General features: G+C 37.9%; 1 protein-coding gene across 1 annotated transcript in view; it reads right to left on the minus strand.

The window, feature by feature from the left end:
• LOC127656798 (disks large-associated protein 2-like) overlaps positions 1-20,484 on the minus strand; it is a 215,888-nt gene that overhangs the window by 24,441 nt on the left and 170,963 nt on the right. The window contains exons 6-10 of the mRNA XM_052145257.1: positions 17,595-17,754; positions 16,483-16,702; positions 7,183-7,242; positions 3,941-4,093; positions 1,465-1,703 (exon numbers count right to left, since the gene is read on the minus strand). Coding sequence (XP_052001217.1) covers positions 1,465-1,703; positions 3,941-4,093; positions 7,183-7,242; positions 16,483-16,702; positions 17,595-17,754 — 832 coding nt within the window. The remainder of the gene's footprint in view (positions 1-1,464; positions 1,704-3,940; positions 4,094-7,182; positions 7,243-16,482; positions 16,703-17,594; positions 17,755-20,484) is intronic.

Consider the following 20,484-nt stretch of genomic DNA (forward strand, 5'->3'; position numbering starts at 1 on the left):
TACATCATATGGACGGCCGTGTATGTGTGCACCAATTACCTGGGGAAGTGATGGCACCAGGATGCACTGTGGGAAGACGACAAGCCAGTGGAGGGAGTGTGATGCTCTGGGCAATGTTATGCTGGGAAACCCTGGTTCCGGCCATTCATGTGGACATCAATTTGAGATGTGCCACCTACCTAAACTTCGTTGCAGACAAGCACACCCTTTCATGGCAATGGCATTCCCTGATGGCAGTGGCCACTTTCAGCCAGATAATTTTGCACACATTCTTCAGAAATAGTTTGAGGAACATGAAGTGTTCAAGGTGTTGGCCTGACCTCCAAATTCCCCAGATCTCAATCTGATTGAGGATCTGTGGGATGTACTGTATCAACAAGTCACCATGACAGCTTCACATCGGAACTTACAGGACTTGTAGGATCTGCTGCTAATGTCTTGATGCCAGACACCATAGGACACCTTCAGGGGTCTTGTAGAGTCGATTCTTCTGCAGGTCGGTGCTGTTTTGGCGGCACACGGAGGACCAACAGCATATTAGGCAAGTGGTAATATAAAACAATCATTTAGAGGATTCACTCCTGATTTAAATGTGGCTGTAACTCCCATAATGTTCAAGTGTGTTTGTGGCCGATGTGTGGCTATGAGCATGTACGGTCAATAAATCAAACTTTGCCAAAGGCTACAACATTCAGTTCTATAGAGCACCATGTATTCAAGACATAATCAGAGAAAACTAATTTATTAATAAGATTTTTTTATCCATAGAGACCACATTATGCTGTGGGCCTTTGGTGTGAATACTATTCACACTGAATCACTATAGCATGTTGATCAGGTTTTTTCAGGCTAATGCATTTTCCCTTGGGGTCAGTATGAGCAATAAATGCAGAGCAGATGCACAAGCACTGAGAGAGGCAAACCCATTTAACATTATTAGGACATGATCTCAACACAGATATTCACAAGGCAAAGACAGATAACTGCTCATGAGAGACAGAAAGAGAGGGAAAAGAGATATGGAAGGGGGAGCGACAAGGAGAGGAAGGAAGACAGGACAACAGAGGGAGATTAAGTTGAGGGGAGAGAGGAGAGCCCATTCAGTAAAGCCTGAGTTGAATGTTAATTAATGGATTGCGGTATGATGACTCACACAGCAATCTATTTTTAGTGCAACAACATAGACCGAAAGTGTGTATACCTTTGTGTTTGGACTCTTAAATAACCTACATTCGTTTTGTTAGCTGGAATCAATTGTTAGCACTCTTTTTGTTGGTGCCCTTGTGATTATTTGAGTGTTGCCTGTCTCAAAAGACAGTTGGGGGCTTAAAACAGCAGGGAATTGCAAAGAAAAGAACTGATATTTACATTTGTGCATTTAGCAAAAACACCATGTAAAAGTGAATTTTGCATAATAGGTCCCCTTTAAATCAAACGGTTTTAGTGGTTAAGAATGCACTTCACCTGTATTCCTATTGAGGACCGGGGTGTTTGTAGGTATTCCTCTGCTTTGGACACCAGCACAGCTTTATCACAGGTCATTACTGAGCTATGGCTGTCAGTGGATGGGTGTCTCTTTCCTGCCATCACCATGGCAGCCGCTTCCATGGCGATAGTGACGGCCTTGGCACTGTCCAGACTGTCAGTGGAGTTATAAAGGGCTCGACCCAAACTCAAACTCAACCCATCAGAACCCCAGAAGCCTGGGAGATAAACAAAGAGAAAGCAGTGATTTAATTTTGAGGACATGGAATAAAGGACAGCTCAATACTGTAATAACAGGTAAGAAACATTTTTAAATTAATAATGCATCAGAAAAAATAGCAGAGAGTAGACATGAAATAAACAACCTTTGTGATTTCATTGTACCATGGTAGAATTATGCAATGGACAAAACTTGTTTTAATTGTTATAACTCCAATGTTCAGAATTAAAATAATAGTTTAAACAAAAATTACAATTCTGGCATCATTTACTCACATCATGTTGTTTCAAACCTGTTTGACATTATGTCTTCTTTGGAACAAAAAAGGAAATGTTTGCAGAATCTCTAATCAGCTCATATCTATACAATAAAAGCATATAAACATTTTTCCAACAAATTTAGCATAAAAGTAATCTATTTGACTTGTCTGCTTTTGTCACAATCCCTGTTGTCTTTTGTTTTTGTACTTTTATGTTGAAATTCTTGTTTAGTTCCTGTTAGTTTTGTAGTCCTTTGTAGTTCTATTCCTTGATTGGTTCACCCTGATTATTTCTCATTCCCTGATTGTTTCCCCAGGTGTTCCTCGTTCCCTTGTATATTTAAGCCCTTGTTTTCCCCAGATAGTTTGTCAGTTCTTGCATGTTTTGTTATGCTTTGTGGTAGGTTCCCTGTGTTTTTTATTTATTCTGAGTGGTCTTGTTTATTTTAAGCTGCATGAAGATCCTCATTCCTCGCCTGCCTCGTCACAGAAGAACTGACCAAAGATGGATCTAGCAGCTGTCAGAATTCTCCTCAAGCAAGGGGACCGTCCAGTTGAGAATCACGTCCGTGAGTTTTTAGAGCTGGTGAATTTAGTGCACTACCCATACTACTCTTTGGTGGTTTTCTTCAGGACATGTCTCAGTAGTGCACTAAAGGAGCTATGGCCTCCAGTGGATCCTCACTGGACACTCGCTCTGTCACGTTCCCTGTTGCTTTTATTTGAAATTCTTTAGTTCCTGTTAGATTTGTAGTTCTATTCCTTGATTGGTTCTCCCTGATTGTTTCCCCAGATGTTCCTTGTTCCCTTGTATATTTAAGCCCTTGTTTTCCCCAGATAGTTTGTCAGTTCTTGCATGTTTTGTTATAGGTTCTCTGTGTTCATTTTTTTTCTGAGCTTTCTTATTTAATAAAGCTGCGTATAGATCCTCGTCACCGCTTTATTCCCAGTCTTATGAAGAAATATGCTTGCAAATATTCAAATTTGTTGCATCAATGTCAATGCAAAATGCCATTGGTTCTTTTTTTGTCTCTGGACTACATCAGTGGTGTCCATTATGGTGCAATTTCTAGAGTTTAACAGCCCATGGTCACTGTAGAGGTTTATTGCCTTTTATTGAGCTGATAATTTTACAATCTACCTCTTCAGAACTCCAGTTAGAGAGTCATCTGTTTGGTTCAAATGGTTTACTGTTTATATATACGAAGACCGCAATTATTTCTATTAGATTATGTATAAAAGATTATGGATTAGTTTGTGGTTTTAAAAAAAACCTACAAATATGCACCATATAGGATAAATGGATGAACATGGCTAATTAGCACTAAATTCACATCCAAATTTGCTCATACTTAATACTAATTAAATGTATAAAGAGTGAAATTAATCCATACTGATATAAATAAAACCATTGAAACTTACATGGTCTTAAACTAATCAATGTACAGACATGGGTGTTCACAGAATCACAGGTGAAAAGTGAACTGCTTAACTCTTTAGTTTTGAGTCAGTGTATTGAAGTGAACAAGAACGATTAATTTGCTTAAGATTACTTTGAACTAAAAATTACTAGTTCTGATACGTACGTTTCTCTGTAAAATGTTTACGCCAATAATGTTGCACTATTCAACAAAACAAGCTGTCTCTAGAAAGAACTAATATTAAGTCAACAAACATTATTTTTAAACATTAAAGGAATTCACAACTGTCAATCTAAGCGTTGGTCGTATGGAAAAGTGAAGCTCAGAGATTATGCAAAATCTCAAAGAGATTCTTCTTTGGTGTCACATCGAAGAAAGAATTTTATAGAGTTTTGGAGCGACATTAGAGTTAATAAATTATGACAGAAATCTCTATTTTTTTTTTTTTTACATATCCCTGAAAATGTTTAAGCTGTTTAAGACCATGATATTGCACCAGTTGTACAGCGTTAAATGTTTGGCAAGGACAGATAAAAGACTTTGTATTTTACAGACCCCCTCTGGCTCGCTGTCCCTCATGGTAGGCATCCTGTGTGGACTCTGTGCTGCTCTGGGCAGTTATGGAGATGAGGGGTTTAGAGGTGGAACGAGGTGGGACGGGTGGAGGAGTCCTCTTATAGGTTGGTGTACTGGGTGTATAGGTGACCGCTGTTAGATTAAGAGAGAGAGAGAGAATGAAAACTGCCTTGATAAATATACTCCCATATATAAACATTTAAAACAAATGTAACCAAGTATTAAAGGCGGGGTGAAATGAAATGTTTAAGAATTAGCTACTGAAAAATATAAATAACATTAATTCATCACTATTCTAAATATTGAGGGGGATGTGTCCCTCTGTGGTAGTTACTGTCCTGATTGAAAACACTGATTACAAACCCATTTAGTCCATTTACCAATTATAGCCCAAACATTAATTAATGAGCGAGAAAAAAGTCTAAGAGTGTGAAACCTTTCACACTTTCTGATGAGCAAAATGTTAGCCACATATATTTCTTTGAAGAGCTGCTCCAATCCACACAGCTAAACCACATAGATGAATGCATTGTTGAGTTGGATGTGCCCTTTTACAATGTGGAGTTTGATAAATGAGAGGAATAGTGAGAAGAAGAAGAAAAAGTAAAAGAAGAGAGGAAGAGGAGAGAAATGAAGAGAAGAGAAGGAAAGGGGGCCTGGGTAACTCAGCGAATATTGACGCTGACTACCACCCCTGGAGTCGTGAGTTCGACTCCAGGGTGTGCTGAGTGACTCCAGCAAGGTCTCCTAAGCAGCCAAATTGTCATGGTTCCTAGGGAGTGTAGAGTCATATGGGGTAACGTCCTCGTGGTCACTATAATGTGTGGTTCTCGCTCTCGGTGGGGCACGTGGTGAGGAGGAGAGGAAGAAGAGAGGAAGAGGACAGGAAGAGTAACAGTAGATGAAGAAAAGGAGAGGTTGAGAAAGAGGAAGGGGAGAGGAAATGAAGAGAAGAGGAAGAAAGAGGAGAGGAAGATAAAGAGGAAGAGGAGAGGGAAGAGGATAGGAAGAGAGGAAGAGGAGGAATAGAAGAGAAAGAATAAGAGGAAGAGGAGAGGAAGAAGGGAAGAATAACCGTATCAGCACTGCAGTTGTACACAGGGTTGGGAGGGTTACTTTTAAAAAGTATTCCGCTACAGATTAAAGAATACATGCAGTAAAATGTGATTTGTAACGTATTTGTTAGATTACTTAAAATCAGTAACGTAACCTAAATAATTTGGATTACTTCTTTAGCACTGGTAGAGTTTTTCACTTGTTTTAACTAAACAAATAAATAAAGTAAGAAAATACAATTCACTGTAAAAATACATTCTCTGAAATATATATATATATATATATATATATATATATATATATATATATATGTACTTGTAAATTTATATTGTTTTAAGGATTTTTAGATATTTTTACAGGAAAACAATATTTAAATTCTTATTAAGAATAATATTTTTGCTCTAATATCAAAGGCCTTACTAGGGAAAAATTTTATACTCTAACGTGAATATTCTTTATAGAATTCATTATAAAATATTATCACGTCTTGTAACAGATGCATGTAAAGGCAAGAAATAGCATTTAAGCTTAGCATCAAGCAAAATGTTCACATGACATTTTACAACTATTTCTGCTGCTCCAAACTTCAAAACCCCACAGAGAGAAAATAAACACATCCTTTTCTGATTGTATGTTGATTCTTTTCAGAGAATGAGGCAGAAAATATATTATTTGTAGCTTTCTATTCGATGTTAAAGGCTACATTGTTTAGTATTTATTTAAAAAAATACCCTAACCGCACTAAAAACATTGACAAGTCATGTAATCGTGTATTTATTGGATTTCTGTTTCATCTGTCAAAGCGTTTCTAACTGTTTTTTTTTATGATGTAGAAACACAATGTGGCTCCTCTATTAAACTCCCAAGGGTAAGTTCCTCAATTACGTCATATCCTCCTTTTCACTAACAACAGTGTGAATGTATGAATGAAACACGTCACAAGGATGTGTTTCACCACCGTTCAAACGCTCCTCGGATGGCATCATATATATAAATAAATGTTTTCCAACTGAATAGACTAAATATTAAATAAAATAAATTATATTAAAATGCAAAGTAATCTCTTCAGTAATCAAAATATTTTTTAAATGTAACTGTATTCTGATTACCAACAATTTAACTTGTAACAGAATACAGTTACTAATATTTAGTATTTTAAATACATAATCCCGTTACATGTATTTCATTACTCCCCAACACTGGTTATACAGTACCTCCTATTAAGCACTTATTTTTTCAGTGTGTCACATATTAAAGCCTTGTTATATAAAATCAGATATCAGAGAAAGACTCAACTAGTTTAAACACTGCTAAACCACCTCTCTAATCACATCAGCCAGCTTTAACAAGTTAGCTAAAGACAGAAACTACAGTTTCTCTTTTGATTCTAGGTTGAGAGGTCATTCACAGAAAGGTCGTGAAAAACTGAGAGACAGAGAGCGATTGAAAGAAAGAAAAGGAAAGATTAAAAGAGAAAGGTAGATTGTAATAAAGAGGGAGTGGGGGAGAGAGATAAATTAATGACAGAAATGAAAAGTGAAAGGAGTATAATGAGAGAGCCGAGTGATTCAGCACTGGTGCAAAAATAGATGTTACAGCCAAACAAATAATGCAACAGGGACTCATAACTGTCTCCTATGTGCTGCCTGTTTTATCAAATGAGCTAAGAGTGATGACACACACTTTCATAATTACGAAGAACGAGGAAGCAAGAGAGGAAGGGAGGAGAAGGAAAGATTGTGTGTGTGCGTGTGTTTGTGTGTAAAACAGTATTTACAGCTGCATCACACTGGCAAAATTAAAAACATAAGAAGAAATAAAAAAACACAAAATAAAGGAAAAAGAGGATAACAATAGGAAAAAATGATATTGCTGCGGTTGCTACTGTTGTTACATCAAATGCATGTGAGTAAGGACAAGGTGAAGGCGGATGGTTTCAAGAGGTCAGAGAAAGTATCTGCACATTTCAATACACTGAAGTCAGATATGTTCATTGCCATTTTCCAATTAGATCAAAACACACATAAGAGTGGGTGTTATTGTGAACATTATGTATTATTATTATTATCAGTACATGAAATATTATTATATTTCTATAATAAATATATAAATATAAATATTATGATTTTGACGGTTCCATTGATGATTTAGGGGTGTGTCTTTACCTGGAGGTTGTTGGGAAGGATGGTCCACACTGCCTGTAGAAGGGAGATGGAACTGAACTCCTACAAGCAAACACACATTTTGAGGCCAGACAAACTCATGAACACACACACACACACACACACACACACACACACACACACACACACACACACACACACACACACACACACACATCAATCTGAGCTCAGAGTGAATAACAACTGAAATTTGAATCATCAGCTAGGGCAGTGATTTCCTCGCTTCACAAAATGTAAAACAAATAAATAATAATAATTTAAACAAATGTTTTTATTTGATTGAGAAACACCTGATGAAAAGTGATCATCCATTTATTATAGGTAAACCTTAAAATAGTCATCCACTGTGTATTTGAGAGAGCACAGACAGCAAAAGAGAGACTTTTGCTTCATGAACCCAAAACCACTAAATCAGACAGATTATTAAAAAGTCATAACAACCTGAACAAAATTTCACATATAAACAAGAGATTTGCATGTGAGCAGGGTAACAAATTCCGAAATGAAATCATAATGCCAAACTTACATACAGCAATCACTTTAAAACGACACACAAGTTCAGTGCTACTTCAAACAAACATTTGTTCACATTGTGCTTTTGTTTAATATTACACTGAACTATTTGCCATAAAATGTTTCAGAAAGTGTTGCTGCTTGTGGCTTTCTCAACATGTAGGAAGAGAAAGACATCTTGCAGTACTGCAAAAAGCTTAAAAAGCATTTGTATTCTTGTTTTCTAGTAAAAATATTTAAAAACTCATGAAATGAGATTTACTCAAGAAGCTAAATTGAGCAAGATAAGACTTGAATTTAGGGACTATCCTGAAAATAAATAAATGGCAAATATATTTTTTTCTTGTTTTAAGCAGAATTGTTAGAATTGTTAGATATCCTAAAAAAAAAAGCTTCTCAAGTAAATGTATCTTGCTTTAAGGGTGTTTAGATATTTCCTAGAAAGGAAGAAAAAAATACTGATTAAGAAATGCTTTTCTTACTGATTAAGGTTTGTTTCTGTGTTGATAAAAAAAAAAGATTATAATTTTTTTGTTTTGTTATAGTTGGGTGAATTTCTTTTTTCCATTAAGTAGTTGAGAGACCACCATGTTACGGTCCAAAACAGTTTACATTTGGATGTAAAAGTTCTTATTTTATTATTTAATGAAATTAATAACATTCACTTAGTTACAGATCATCATGACTGCAGACATTTAAGATGATCTCAGAAAAACTCACAATCAGCAGACAAAAGTGAAGATACACAGAGAAAAAGAGGCATTCTTTGCATATCTGAAACTAAGCTTACAGTCAAAGTGCTTTCTGTCGAAACTTTTGAAGCCATTAGAAAATAACAAAATCAGAAATCACAGTGGCACAACAACATTGAGGTTGGGTGGTTAAAAAAACATAACCGCCCACATTCATGAACCAGACAAGGCACACAATGCAGGAGCAGCCAATGAAATGTGCAGTTCCAGGAAACCCCTTTCCCCAAAAGGAACACTGCTTTTACAATATTGAAATCACCAATAAGGCTCTGTCAGGTATTTCCTTCCCACTGAAATGATTTATAATGATTTAATATAGTTGGGATGGACCAAGGAGTATCTTGTGTTTGTTTTGCTACAGTCAGTTTTGTCCTATACGTTAAGCACCTGTGGGTCCATTCTAGATATGTATATCAAAACCCACTTTTATTACTCAAGAAATAGCTCTCCAGCACAGCAGAGGGCAATGTGTGGACAGTGCTGTCAAGCAAGGCCTGAGAGCTCCATTATAAAAGAAGAAGGAAGACGTGTTAACAATGGCTAAATCTCAAATAGCATCTGTCTCAACTAGCATGCAAGATTAGGATTAGTACATCCTAAATCATAGTACACTTAAAACAGTATGTCAGAGGTGTCTGGATGGCATAATATATCCAGTGGATTTTCAAAGTATGCATTTGTGCATGTTTTTGGGGGTTAATATTACATACTTGCATACTTTTCACAATTACTGCTTGTAGTAGTATGCTAATTGTGAACCAGCCAAGACTTCAATTTCTAACACTGGATACAACAGAACAGGGTTTAAGTTGAACTTACCCTAAAGATAGCATTCAGGTTTAGAGCAGCACACATATAAGAGAATAAAACTTTTTAAAAGCTTTAAAAATATGTACTATTTGCACTGTTCTTAAAACTCAATGTAAATGTTTGTCAGTTGGCTGGCTGATTAACCAGAAAGCAGTGTCCTGCAAGTCCAGAAAAACAAACAAACAAACAATCAATCAATCAATCAATCAATCAGATCAATCAATCAATCAAACAAATAAAATAAATAACCCCAAACCAATCAAAATATAATTAGAAACATTAGCTACAACCACTTGGCAAAAAAAGATAATTCACAGCTATTAATAAAGTCTCATAATAATAATCTCACTTATTTTACTAATAATCTCAGTCTATAGTTTTGACTTGGTCACACAAATTAGATGTAGATTAAACTCTTACTAACAATGAAAATTTCATCACTGTATCAGGGTTCAATATTTCCTCTAATTGTCAGATACAGTAAATGGCAATTGCACTGCATTTGTCATTACAAACCAAATCTTTACTGCAATTATCCTGATATTCTCTCAGATGTAAAAACATAATGAGTGCTAATAATAAATATAATACTCTGATTTGATAGCAATAGATTTAGGTACCATAAATACAATATTTTTAAGATGGGAGCTATGTATCTCTCCTTCTCACACCACTTGATGAGAGTCTTGTGTGCAACATTATTAATATTGGCAGATGAAGAAAACAAAATCACAGGATAAAATAGGCTGTACATTCACAATAATATAGGCAACCACTGGGAATATACATGGGTATTAAGGATAAATTGTATTTTGAATCTCATTTACAGTAATAGGTGTGGATTTGTCATATTATGGTTTATGCATGATACAATTTGTATTTAACAGGTTGCAGATAATTGCACAAAGAGTGACTAATCATCTCAGTGGGAATGTTTACACCACAGGTCTTGATTCACAAGTCTTTATTCCTTACCCTTATCTATATCTTTGTGGACATGTGTAAAGTTGATCTATATACCATTTTCATGTTTAAATCAACTTTAATAAACTTTTAAATGACCAGCATGCTTGCTGTATCTTCATCTACCACCAGCAATAATGAAATTATAATATATATATATATATTAAATACAATTTGCACCTAAATTTACGAGTGGAATACACTCCAAAATATTCTTAAGTCACTTTAAGAAATACTAATTACATATTAATATCTTCTGTTTCCACATATACCCAAAAAGGAATCCAAAAATATCACATTCAACATGTTTTTGTCCCATTTCCCACCAGATCTGTATCAGATTTGAGATATGGGGGCTACTTCTCAAGTAGCATAACATGTGTCAATGTGTCTTCTAAATTTCACAGTACTAAATGTTCCTCCGCTTTTACATTGAGACTTTGGCTCTGAAGACATTGAGTTAAATAGAATAAAGGATTCCATGATTTACATGTAACAGAGAAACAACCACATTACATTTAGAGAAAAAGATTATCAAAACCCACAAAATGTATTCAAGCAATATGCAGTGATTTTATAGGTAGTCTTTGGCCATCATCCAATATATACTGTCTTGTTCAACTTGAAAATATTTTTTCCCCAGTCCATGACATTATTTAAATTCGGGTTGATCCAAGACTAATTCATACAAAGAAATTTTAGTTTACTAGGTACTTTCTAAAGGTGATTGGAGAAAGTACAGTAATAGTAGTATCTTGACTGGAAGTCTTCATTCTCTTCCAGAAAACAATCACAGTATTTACTAAAACACATATGAGTCTCTGTAATTCCAGAGAGTAAGAGTATCCCTAGAGAAGTTTGAAATTCAAGGGGTCTTACCAGTTAGGGGTGTAAATAGGTGCTGAATGTCTGAAGAACACTTAAGCAGTGCCAATGCTGTCAGCAGACTGCTTATAGCTACAACCATCCATGCCAAAATGTCTGCTAAATTTCTCTAACAACTTCTCTTGTCTTTTTCACACTCCCTACTTTTAACTCACTCACTCACTTATTGTACACACACACACACACACACTCACACACACACACACACACACACACACACACACACACACACACACACACACACACACACACACACGTAGTGTTTCCATGTTTTATGGGGACTTTCCATAGACATAATGGTTTTTATACTGTACAAACTTTATATTCTATCCCCTAAACCTAACCCTACCCCTAAACCGAACCCTCACAGAAAACTTTCTGCATTTTTACATTTTCAAAAAACATAATTTAGTATGATTTATAAGCTGTTTTCCTCATGGGGACCGACAAAATGTCCCCACAAGGTCAAAAATTTCGGGTTTTACTATCCTTATGGGGACATTTGGTCCCCACAAAGTGATAAATACACGCTCACACACACACACACACACACACACACACACACACACACACACACACACACACACACACACACACACACACACACACACACCTGTAAACATCTTGCTACATAAACTAACAGTCTTGTGTACTGTCTGGAAATATTACATATAATATTCTATTGCACATCCCGTGTTGTTTCATGTACTTTTTGAGGAGCTCAGAGTGACAGTGACATATAAGACATCTCGGAATTGTTAGAGTATTTCTTGTGGTAGATTTCCATACTGGCACTCCGTGACATGGGCTGGCGCCCATGTGTTTTTCGCTGCCACCTGATCCACAGGAAATCCCTAGAGGATGGTGAATGAGCGGGGCTGCTTATGGCTACTTTTCCCTTTGGTGATCCATTATCACTCATTTCTCTCTTTGATACATATATGGCTGCTTGGAGCTCCAACAGGGATAAATTAAATGGATGCACAGTTGCCGGGTCTATTGTAGCTAGTCCAGGTGCACTCAGCTCTGTTTCCAGTGACGCCGGCTCATCTGTGTTAGCTGCTTCGAGATCGAAATGATCTGACTCAACTGAGCACAGAATGGCAGAGAATAGAGTCTCAGACTCCAAGGGAGCAGAGTCCACAGTGTCTGGCCCGAGAGGGAAATTTACCATTGGGTCAGGAGAATCTACAGACTGGGTATCTTGCTCTTCAGAGCAGAACTCTGTGAAGTTATAGGCACCACATTTAGAAGGGTCAAATTCTTCTTCACAGAACCTGAATGTCTCCTTTTTGGACCACAAAACAAGAGTCTGAGTGTCTAGGTTGTGTGCTGCAGGCATTTGACAAACAGGAAAATAAGGTTCAGGGCTTGTTGGGTTTGATATGTCAGACTCAGATCTGGATTCAGGCCCTGGAGTAGCTGGCTGGAGATAAATTGAGTCCAGCAATTCTGGAAGGAGAGGTTCTTGTACTGTATTCTCACAAGAGTATTTATAGACGGTTTGTGGGGTTGGAGGTTTTGGCAAAGCTAGATCTACAGGACCTGGGCTTTGAGTGCCAGACGCATTGAAGTCCAAGGATTCTAAACTTGGCCATTTCAAGTCACTAAGATTCATTGAGTCTGGGGTCATTGGACTCAAGACAACTGAGTCCAATTCCAGTGCTGTGAAGTCCAGTAAGGGATCTTCGTCTGTATTACTCAGCACCATTGGCTGCATGGATTCGAGGACTGACTGCTCCTTTGTTGTTGTGTTGCAAAGGTCCAAAGTTGATGGCCCAGCTTGACCTTGTACCGGATACTCTTGGGAGGGCTGACGCAAGGAGGTCCGATCAATAAATTCATGAGGTGGATCGTTTACGTTATCTGGGCCCAGTTTAGGCCACTGCAAACTGGCCACATTCACTAGTTCTACATTTGGAAAATCTAAAACAATTGAATCCACATGCTCAGGAGTGTGTGACTTTGTTAAGCAATATGTTTCAGCCTCTGGCTCTGGAGGATCTGGAGGGCTCATGGAGTCAGAATCTAGTTCAGGCCAACAAAGTGAGGTCACATCAACTGGATCTGGGGGTGTAAGATTAGCAAAAGTTGGATCATCGATTTCTACTAATTCAGAGTTTGGGTCAGTTTGAAAAAATGGAGCAGAGGTCGACACTTGCAAGACATTTTTATCCAAGGGTTCTGAGAGAGTCATGGATAAAACAGTAGGGTCGACAGGTGAAGGGCAGTTCACAGCAGCATCTGCTGTGTTCTGTCGCACCAGGGTCTTGCTTCCTGCCTGGGTGCTGACGGACACTTGTGGAGCAGCTGTTTGGGTTTCCCTCACCCAGCTTGGTGACCAGGTACTGTAATGTTGTGTAAAGGTAGAAAAGTTCCTGTTGAAGGCTCTGAGCTCGGTGCATAGATCCTTCCGGAGCTCAGCTAACTCTTTCCGCATGGCTGAAACATCTTCTCTCCACTGCTGGCTGATTGCCAGGGCCAGATCCGCTGTCTCCTGGACACTTGATTGAACAGGCCGCGGCCTGATGGGCACACTCTTTTTTAGCGGGGGTAACAAGGGAGTCTTGGTAGGTGAGCTACTACCATAAAGGCTGCTGGATTCATCTTCTCTTCCATGGAGGCCCGCATCCCCATGGGCCATGGAGGAAATGTCCAGCCTTTCGCTGTGTAAATTGTCTTTATTAAGCAAACCAGTGCTCTCCAGCAAATAATTTCCCTCTGTAAGAAAAATATAAAAATCCCATTGTATACAATGTACCCTGTGGTGGGACTAGCTGAGAATTTTTGCTGTGGCTCCATTGAGAGTTCAATCAAACACATGTGAGCCAAAATAAGTTTTAGGCCAGATCAGGGATAAATTTCCCCTTGTGTGAATGAAGTATATTATCACAAATGTCAAATGAAAATCTTAAACATGGACTATACCAGATGACAGCTGAAGGGATACAGGAATTAATCATTTATAAGGAAGTAACAGCAGAGCCCATAAACTATGTACACTGTTTAAAACGAAGTGCTTTGTGCAAAATCGTACAGACTGTTTTGAGTTTTACTCAGTATGCGACAAATGTAATCACGGCTCCCTGTGCATTAGGTGACAGGAGCTAGTAATTTTGAGATATTGTGATCACACTCGGAAACAGATCCCATTTTGACTCACAGATTTTTTTCTCTCTTTGTTATTACTCTGCCTTCTCACTCCATCCTGTATTTGCATATTCATCTCTCAAAGCACAAAATAGAGAACTGAAGTCAGAGGAGACCTGCAGGGAATAATAACAATGGCATCTCATAGCATCCTCAGACTCCTCTGACAGAGTAGGTCTGTGCTTTGTGCCTTGAAAGGAGGCAAATGCGAGCAAAGCTATTTGTCTCTTTTATTGTTTTGTGCATGTGTGTCTCAGCAAAGCACTGTATGAACCCTATTGAACACGAGAGGTCCACTTTGACCAGGTCTTAACTGGGGGAATCATCGTCTTCAACCAGTACCTCGACACACAAACAGCCAAATTCGAACAAAAAAGGAACTCAGTGAGATTTAATTCTTTTGAAATTCCTTGCCCAGTTACTGTTTTAGATTTATTCAAGATGTGGGATTACTATAACGATTTTTGTAAATTCAGACTAAAAGTTAAGTGTTTTTAAAGAGACTGCCTTTGTAAGAAAACCAATATTGCTCGTTACTGGATATGCTACAAGCATATTTCAGTGAGAAGGCAGTGTAAACATGCCATATTTACTGTATAATAGCTGTCTAGAGTTCTTCTGCTGTCCACAACCCTGATTCCTGCCCATAACTCACACATTTGTCCAGGAGTTTGACTCTTATTCTCTTATTTTCTTGCTTTTTGGGGGAAGCCTGTTTCACCACTGACTCTTAAACAGTTTGAAAATGCAAACACTCAAGCACGCCTTCAGCTGTGGACCCTGTGGGAGAGAGAACTCAAAACTGATGTGTGTTTGAAAACAGCTTCACACACGGAAGAGAGAGAGAGAGAGAGAATGAGAGAGAATCAGAGACTAGGAAAGTTAGAAACAAAAAGCCCACAGAGTGACAATCATCCAACCGGGAAATATTTTGGGATCGGAATACACACCACCTTTTGTATCCATCATTGCTTTTAACCCCCTCCCTGTCTATTAACCAAGAGTCAACTGATGCAGAAAATAGGACAAGGTAGAGATCCAAACTGAAAATCTCTAGAGACAAAACACACAGTGGAAGAATATTAATAATATAAAGTAATATCCTAATTTGTATACAATATAAAAAAATCGGATGTTTCACTTTTCACCATTTTCATATTTTGCCATAATGTTTTGGGGATTGAATTCAATAGGGTTCATATTCGTATGCTCTGAGTCACACCAGCACTTACCTCTGGGTTATGAGGGCATACACAATACAATCACTCTGCTATAAGCAGTTTGCATGCATGCATGCCATGCCACATGTAACATGATGCATTACTTCAGAAATAATCATCTGGATAAACAGCTTTTGGTCTGATTTGTTTACAGGTACAAAGCTAACAAATCTGAATCTTTTTTTACTCAATAACTCTTACTGAAGGCTTTTTTGCTTTCAATACATTTATTTATCAATTATCATGATTGTCAATAATACATTTCTTACAGTTTTTGCTCAAACAATATTGCACATTTACAGTCTTAAAGTTTAAATGCATACAGTAATATCAGAACCCATATTCAGGGCGGAGGGCGGGGCCGGGTCGTGATCCTACACACCCAGTCTGTCAACGACCTCTCTCTCCCTCACGATCCCCTGCAGTCGACCTTTATACCTCTGAGGCTTGATTAGCCTAATACGGGACCGGGTGTGTAGGATCACGACCTGGCCCCGCCCTCCGCCCTGCCACAGTGCTTAATCCTATAAGATCAGAAACAGACTATGGCTTTGTTCAGGCAGCAAATATCAGATATGACTCAAATCTGTTTTAGTTTGTACATAAGAAAAAAACATAAAATAAATTTTTTACAAACCAGTTCTAAACCACTTCCAAATGTAGTCTGAAATACAGTTCAAATCAGATTATTTGTTAATACACAATTACTATGGAAACCTATGTAGACATCCCCGATATACAGACTACAACAGACTGAACATATAGATCTGATTTAATTACTTGCAAACTTAAATTGCAGACACTCAGCCCTAAAGATCATATTTGAAAAACAAATCTGATTGATGTGCAGTCTGAACAAAGCCTATGAGATTGACTGAAAGTAAACTAGAATCTTGCTGCAGATAACTGCCAATACTGAGACATATGCCAATACCAGTCACAGGTGTGCAAGGGGACTGCATTCCACAAGGCGCTGTCTTACCACTTACCTGTGGTGGACCTGATGGTGGAGGTGACAGTGGATGACGTCATAGAGGGAAGGCAGTCATCGTCTTGTGAGAATCCGGCCTGTATGGCTCTCACATAACTGTGGCTGCGTGTCCTGAAGCAGCCCGGCAGATCCAATGCATCCATGGCCTGAGACTCCACCTCGCTGAACACAGATTCACAAACCGACTCAAACTGCCCATTAACCTCTATCTCACTCACCTAGGGCCAGAAAATACCAAGTTAACACATGTCAATTTCAAGAAAAAAGTTCCCATACTTTTTGAACAATTAAATTCCATGATGTTTCCATTACATTTGTGAAAAAAATAAAAATATATATATTTTCAAATGATTTGTTAGTGAGTCTTTTAGACCAACTTCATTTAAACGAACTGAATCAAAAGAACAATAATTTTACAAATCAGACACACAAATCAGTTTTACTCTACAAAAGAGATATATTTAGCCAATTAAATATTTTACAACATAGGATGGTTACAAAAATTCATTTTAATTAAATGTCCATTAGTTTTTCACACTGTGGTTAAAAAATAAATTCTTCCTGTGGAAGTATGAGGAAGTTAGGTAATACTGAGCAGATGGGCTGTTTCCTTCATATACTTCACCAATCCCTGAGCAATACCTGCTCAGATCATCAAATAAATGCTGAGATAAGCATCATGTGATAAAGCATTATCAGTCTAGACATCTGATAGGATTCTAACTCCCCATCAGATTCCCATTTAGAAAGCTCTAAAATCTGAGATTGTCATCTTGTTCCACTGAAAGGGAATTAACCTCTAATGAGCAAAGCAAGCCACAGATGACGCTTAGAAAGGGAAAGAGAGAGACAGAGAATGTGTGTAAAAGTGGAGCTCAGAGAGTGTAAGCCATGTTTTAAGACCTCCAGCCAAATCAATACCACCCCCATTACTTCACTTTAAGAGAGAGATTTAGATGTTAGAGGCTGATAAAATGGACTATTTCAAGACACACAAATACTAACACTTTGTTGAGTAAATGGAAAAATTAGTGCTTTGTATGTATTGAACTTTCAGCACTGTAACCAGTGTAAAAAGCCATGCATTACCTGGGCAGATGTGACTCTCACCTGGCTGACCTGACTGACGCAGCTGGCCTGGCTCAGGGTGCTCACCGCTCTCATGTAGCTCTGGTTCCTCGAGCGAAACTTTGGCGAGCTGTAGTTGGGAGATGGTTCCAGCGTGATGCTGGGATGGATTTCCCTAGAGGTCTGAAGATGGTAACTTTGACTATACAGCCGTATGTGAAGTGATAAAGACAATAAAAGGAAAGAAGGGTAGAGAAAAAGAAATAGTCTGAATATATATATATATATATATATATATATATATATATATATATATAGTGGCAAGAAAAAGTATGTGAACCCTTTGGAATTACCTGCATTTATATATAAATGTGTCTTAAAATCTGGTTTGCTCTTCATCTAAGTTAAATTAATGAACAAACACAATCTGTTATAACTAATAACACACACATTATTGTGTCATTCTTTTACATGTTGACAACATCATTCAAATATTTACATTGTAGGTTGGTGCATGGAGTGGTGGTGGCGTAGTGGAATAAATCACATAACTTGTAATTAGAAGATTGCTGGTTTGATCCCCACAGCCACCACCATTGTGTCCTTGAGCAAGACACTTAATCCAGGTTGCTCCGGGGGGATTGTCCCTGTAATAAGTGTACTGTAAGTCGCTTTGGATAAAAGTGTCTACCAAATGCATAAATGTAAATGTAGGTTGGAAAAAGTATGTGAACACCAAGTCTAATGATGTCAACAAAAGCAAAAAAGAGATCTCAGAACCTACAATTTAATTACATTTTTGCTTTGCATAAAGCTGGAAATGGTTACAAAGTTATCTAGAATAGCTTAGATATTCATATCTCAACAGTTAGACACATTTTCAGGAGACGATTTAGTATTGTGGCTACTCTCCCTAGAAGTGGCCGTCCAGCCAAGATGATGGAAAAGGCACACCACAGAATGCTCAGTGAGGTTAAGAATAACACTAGAGTGACAGCTAAAGACTTGAAAGAATCATTGGAACTGGTTAACATCTCTGTTCATGAGTCTACTATACGGAAAACATTAAACAGGCATGGAGCCTGCAGGAAGCAGGACACAATGGAGGAAGCCGCTGCTTTCCAACAAAAACATTAATGCGCACCTGAAGTTTGCCAAAGACCACTTGACACAATGCTACTGGGAAAAATGTTTTGTGGACCGATGAAATTAAGGTTGTTTGAGAAGAACATGTGGCACTAAGTATGGCATAAAAAGGGCACAGCATACCAACACAAAAACATCATCCCAATGGTGAAGTAAGGTGGAGGAGTATTGTGATTTAGAGCTGCTTTGCTGGACTGAACCGCTTTCCATCCTCTTGGAAAAAATGTATTCCCAAGTTTATCAAGATATCCTACAGGATAATATCAGGGTTAGAGGTAGACCGATTAATCGGACGATTTTTTGAATTTTTTTAACATAATCGGCATCGGCCAATATCCAAGTATATCAAGCCGATTATTAGGCAGGCGCATCTGTGGGCAGCCTAGTGTTGTTGTGGAACACGTGTTCCACCCACGCTGCCCCTAGAGTCATTTTCCAACAGAGTGAGCAGACCTCATCCAGTGCCTAAGGAGCTAAGTTCCTTGGAGAAAACGGTAAGGATTAAATTTGTATAACTCCTTTATATTTAATTAAAAACTTTTGATATGTTACTGCCAACTTCGAGAAAAAACACGACATGACGTTCGGCTACTTTGGATATTGATAGCGTAGTTGAAGTTGCATTATCACAGCAGAAGGGTTGCTATCATGTCACAATAAGTAAGCAAGAATTTTGCAATTACAGACAGTGAATCTGAGACTTTTATTTGTTCTGTTTGTGTGTCTTATATTTGAGAGGGTTGTCACTCAATGCAGAGAAATAAGTAATAAAAAAGATACCAACGCACTATAGGCTATTGAAGGACTGGCTTTGGTAAGCTCGGACGTTATCGGTTCTGCTGTCGGTACTGGAGAAATTAAGAAAATACATTTATTATTGCTATAAAGAGAAAGTTATTTTATCTCGCCAGCCATTTCTATGTATAATAATATGAAACTATTTGTCTGTGATGCAATTTAGCTATTCGCAGTCAGAGAGAGAGAGAGAGAGAGAGAGAGATCTCGCTCACGAGGTGCCACAGCGAGTACAACAAGAGCCCTGCTTAATGAGTGACAGAACTAAACATTCAAACGTACCCTGGTTTAGATCTGTGATATTAGTCTGCTTTTATTTTAGATTTCGCCTTCCAAAGATTATAAAAAGAATATTTATACATAAGCCGCATTCTGATTCGGTCAAAATTTTTGAAACACTTATTCTTTATTATATTGTTTTTCTTCACATTTTAGAATAATAGTAAAGTCATCAAAACTATGGAATAACATAAATGGAACTATGGGAATTATGTTGTGACTAAACAAAATCCAAAATAAATTAAAAGCAATGAGGTTATTAAAAGAAATTAAAAGCTGTGGTTATTGCTGCTTCAAGGATACCAGCGGGCAGTCACTTGCACTTCATCTTTATCAGCACACTTGGCTGCGATTGGTTAATGTTGTGTCTAAACTGTACACCTATATACGCAAAAGGTACAGCAGTTTATTCATTCTTTCTTTATTTTATTGAGTTTGCCTGCATGCAGAGATATAAATTGCAGTGTACTATAGGTTGAGTTCTACTGAACCCAGAGCCGCTAAACTCAGCGTGAGCACGCAAGGCAAAAATAGACTCAAGACTCAAACTATCTGCTCACTGCCATATCCGGGATGCATCACCTCACGACTCATGTTTGCAGTGTTAAGGCCGGGTTCACACATCCTTCGTGAGTGGTGCGTTTTCGTTTCGGCAAACATAACAGATTACACCGTCTACACTGCAATCATGAGTGGCGAGGTGACGCATCCC

This window comes from Xyrauchen texanus, chromosome 16 (assembly GCF_025860055.1).
Source record: "Xyrauchen texanus isolate HMW12.3.18 chromosome 16, RBS_HiC_50CHRs, whole genome shotgun sequence".
NCBI lineage: Eukaryota > Metazoa > Chordata > Actinopteri > Cypriniformes > Catostomidae > Xyrauchen > Xyrauchen texanus.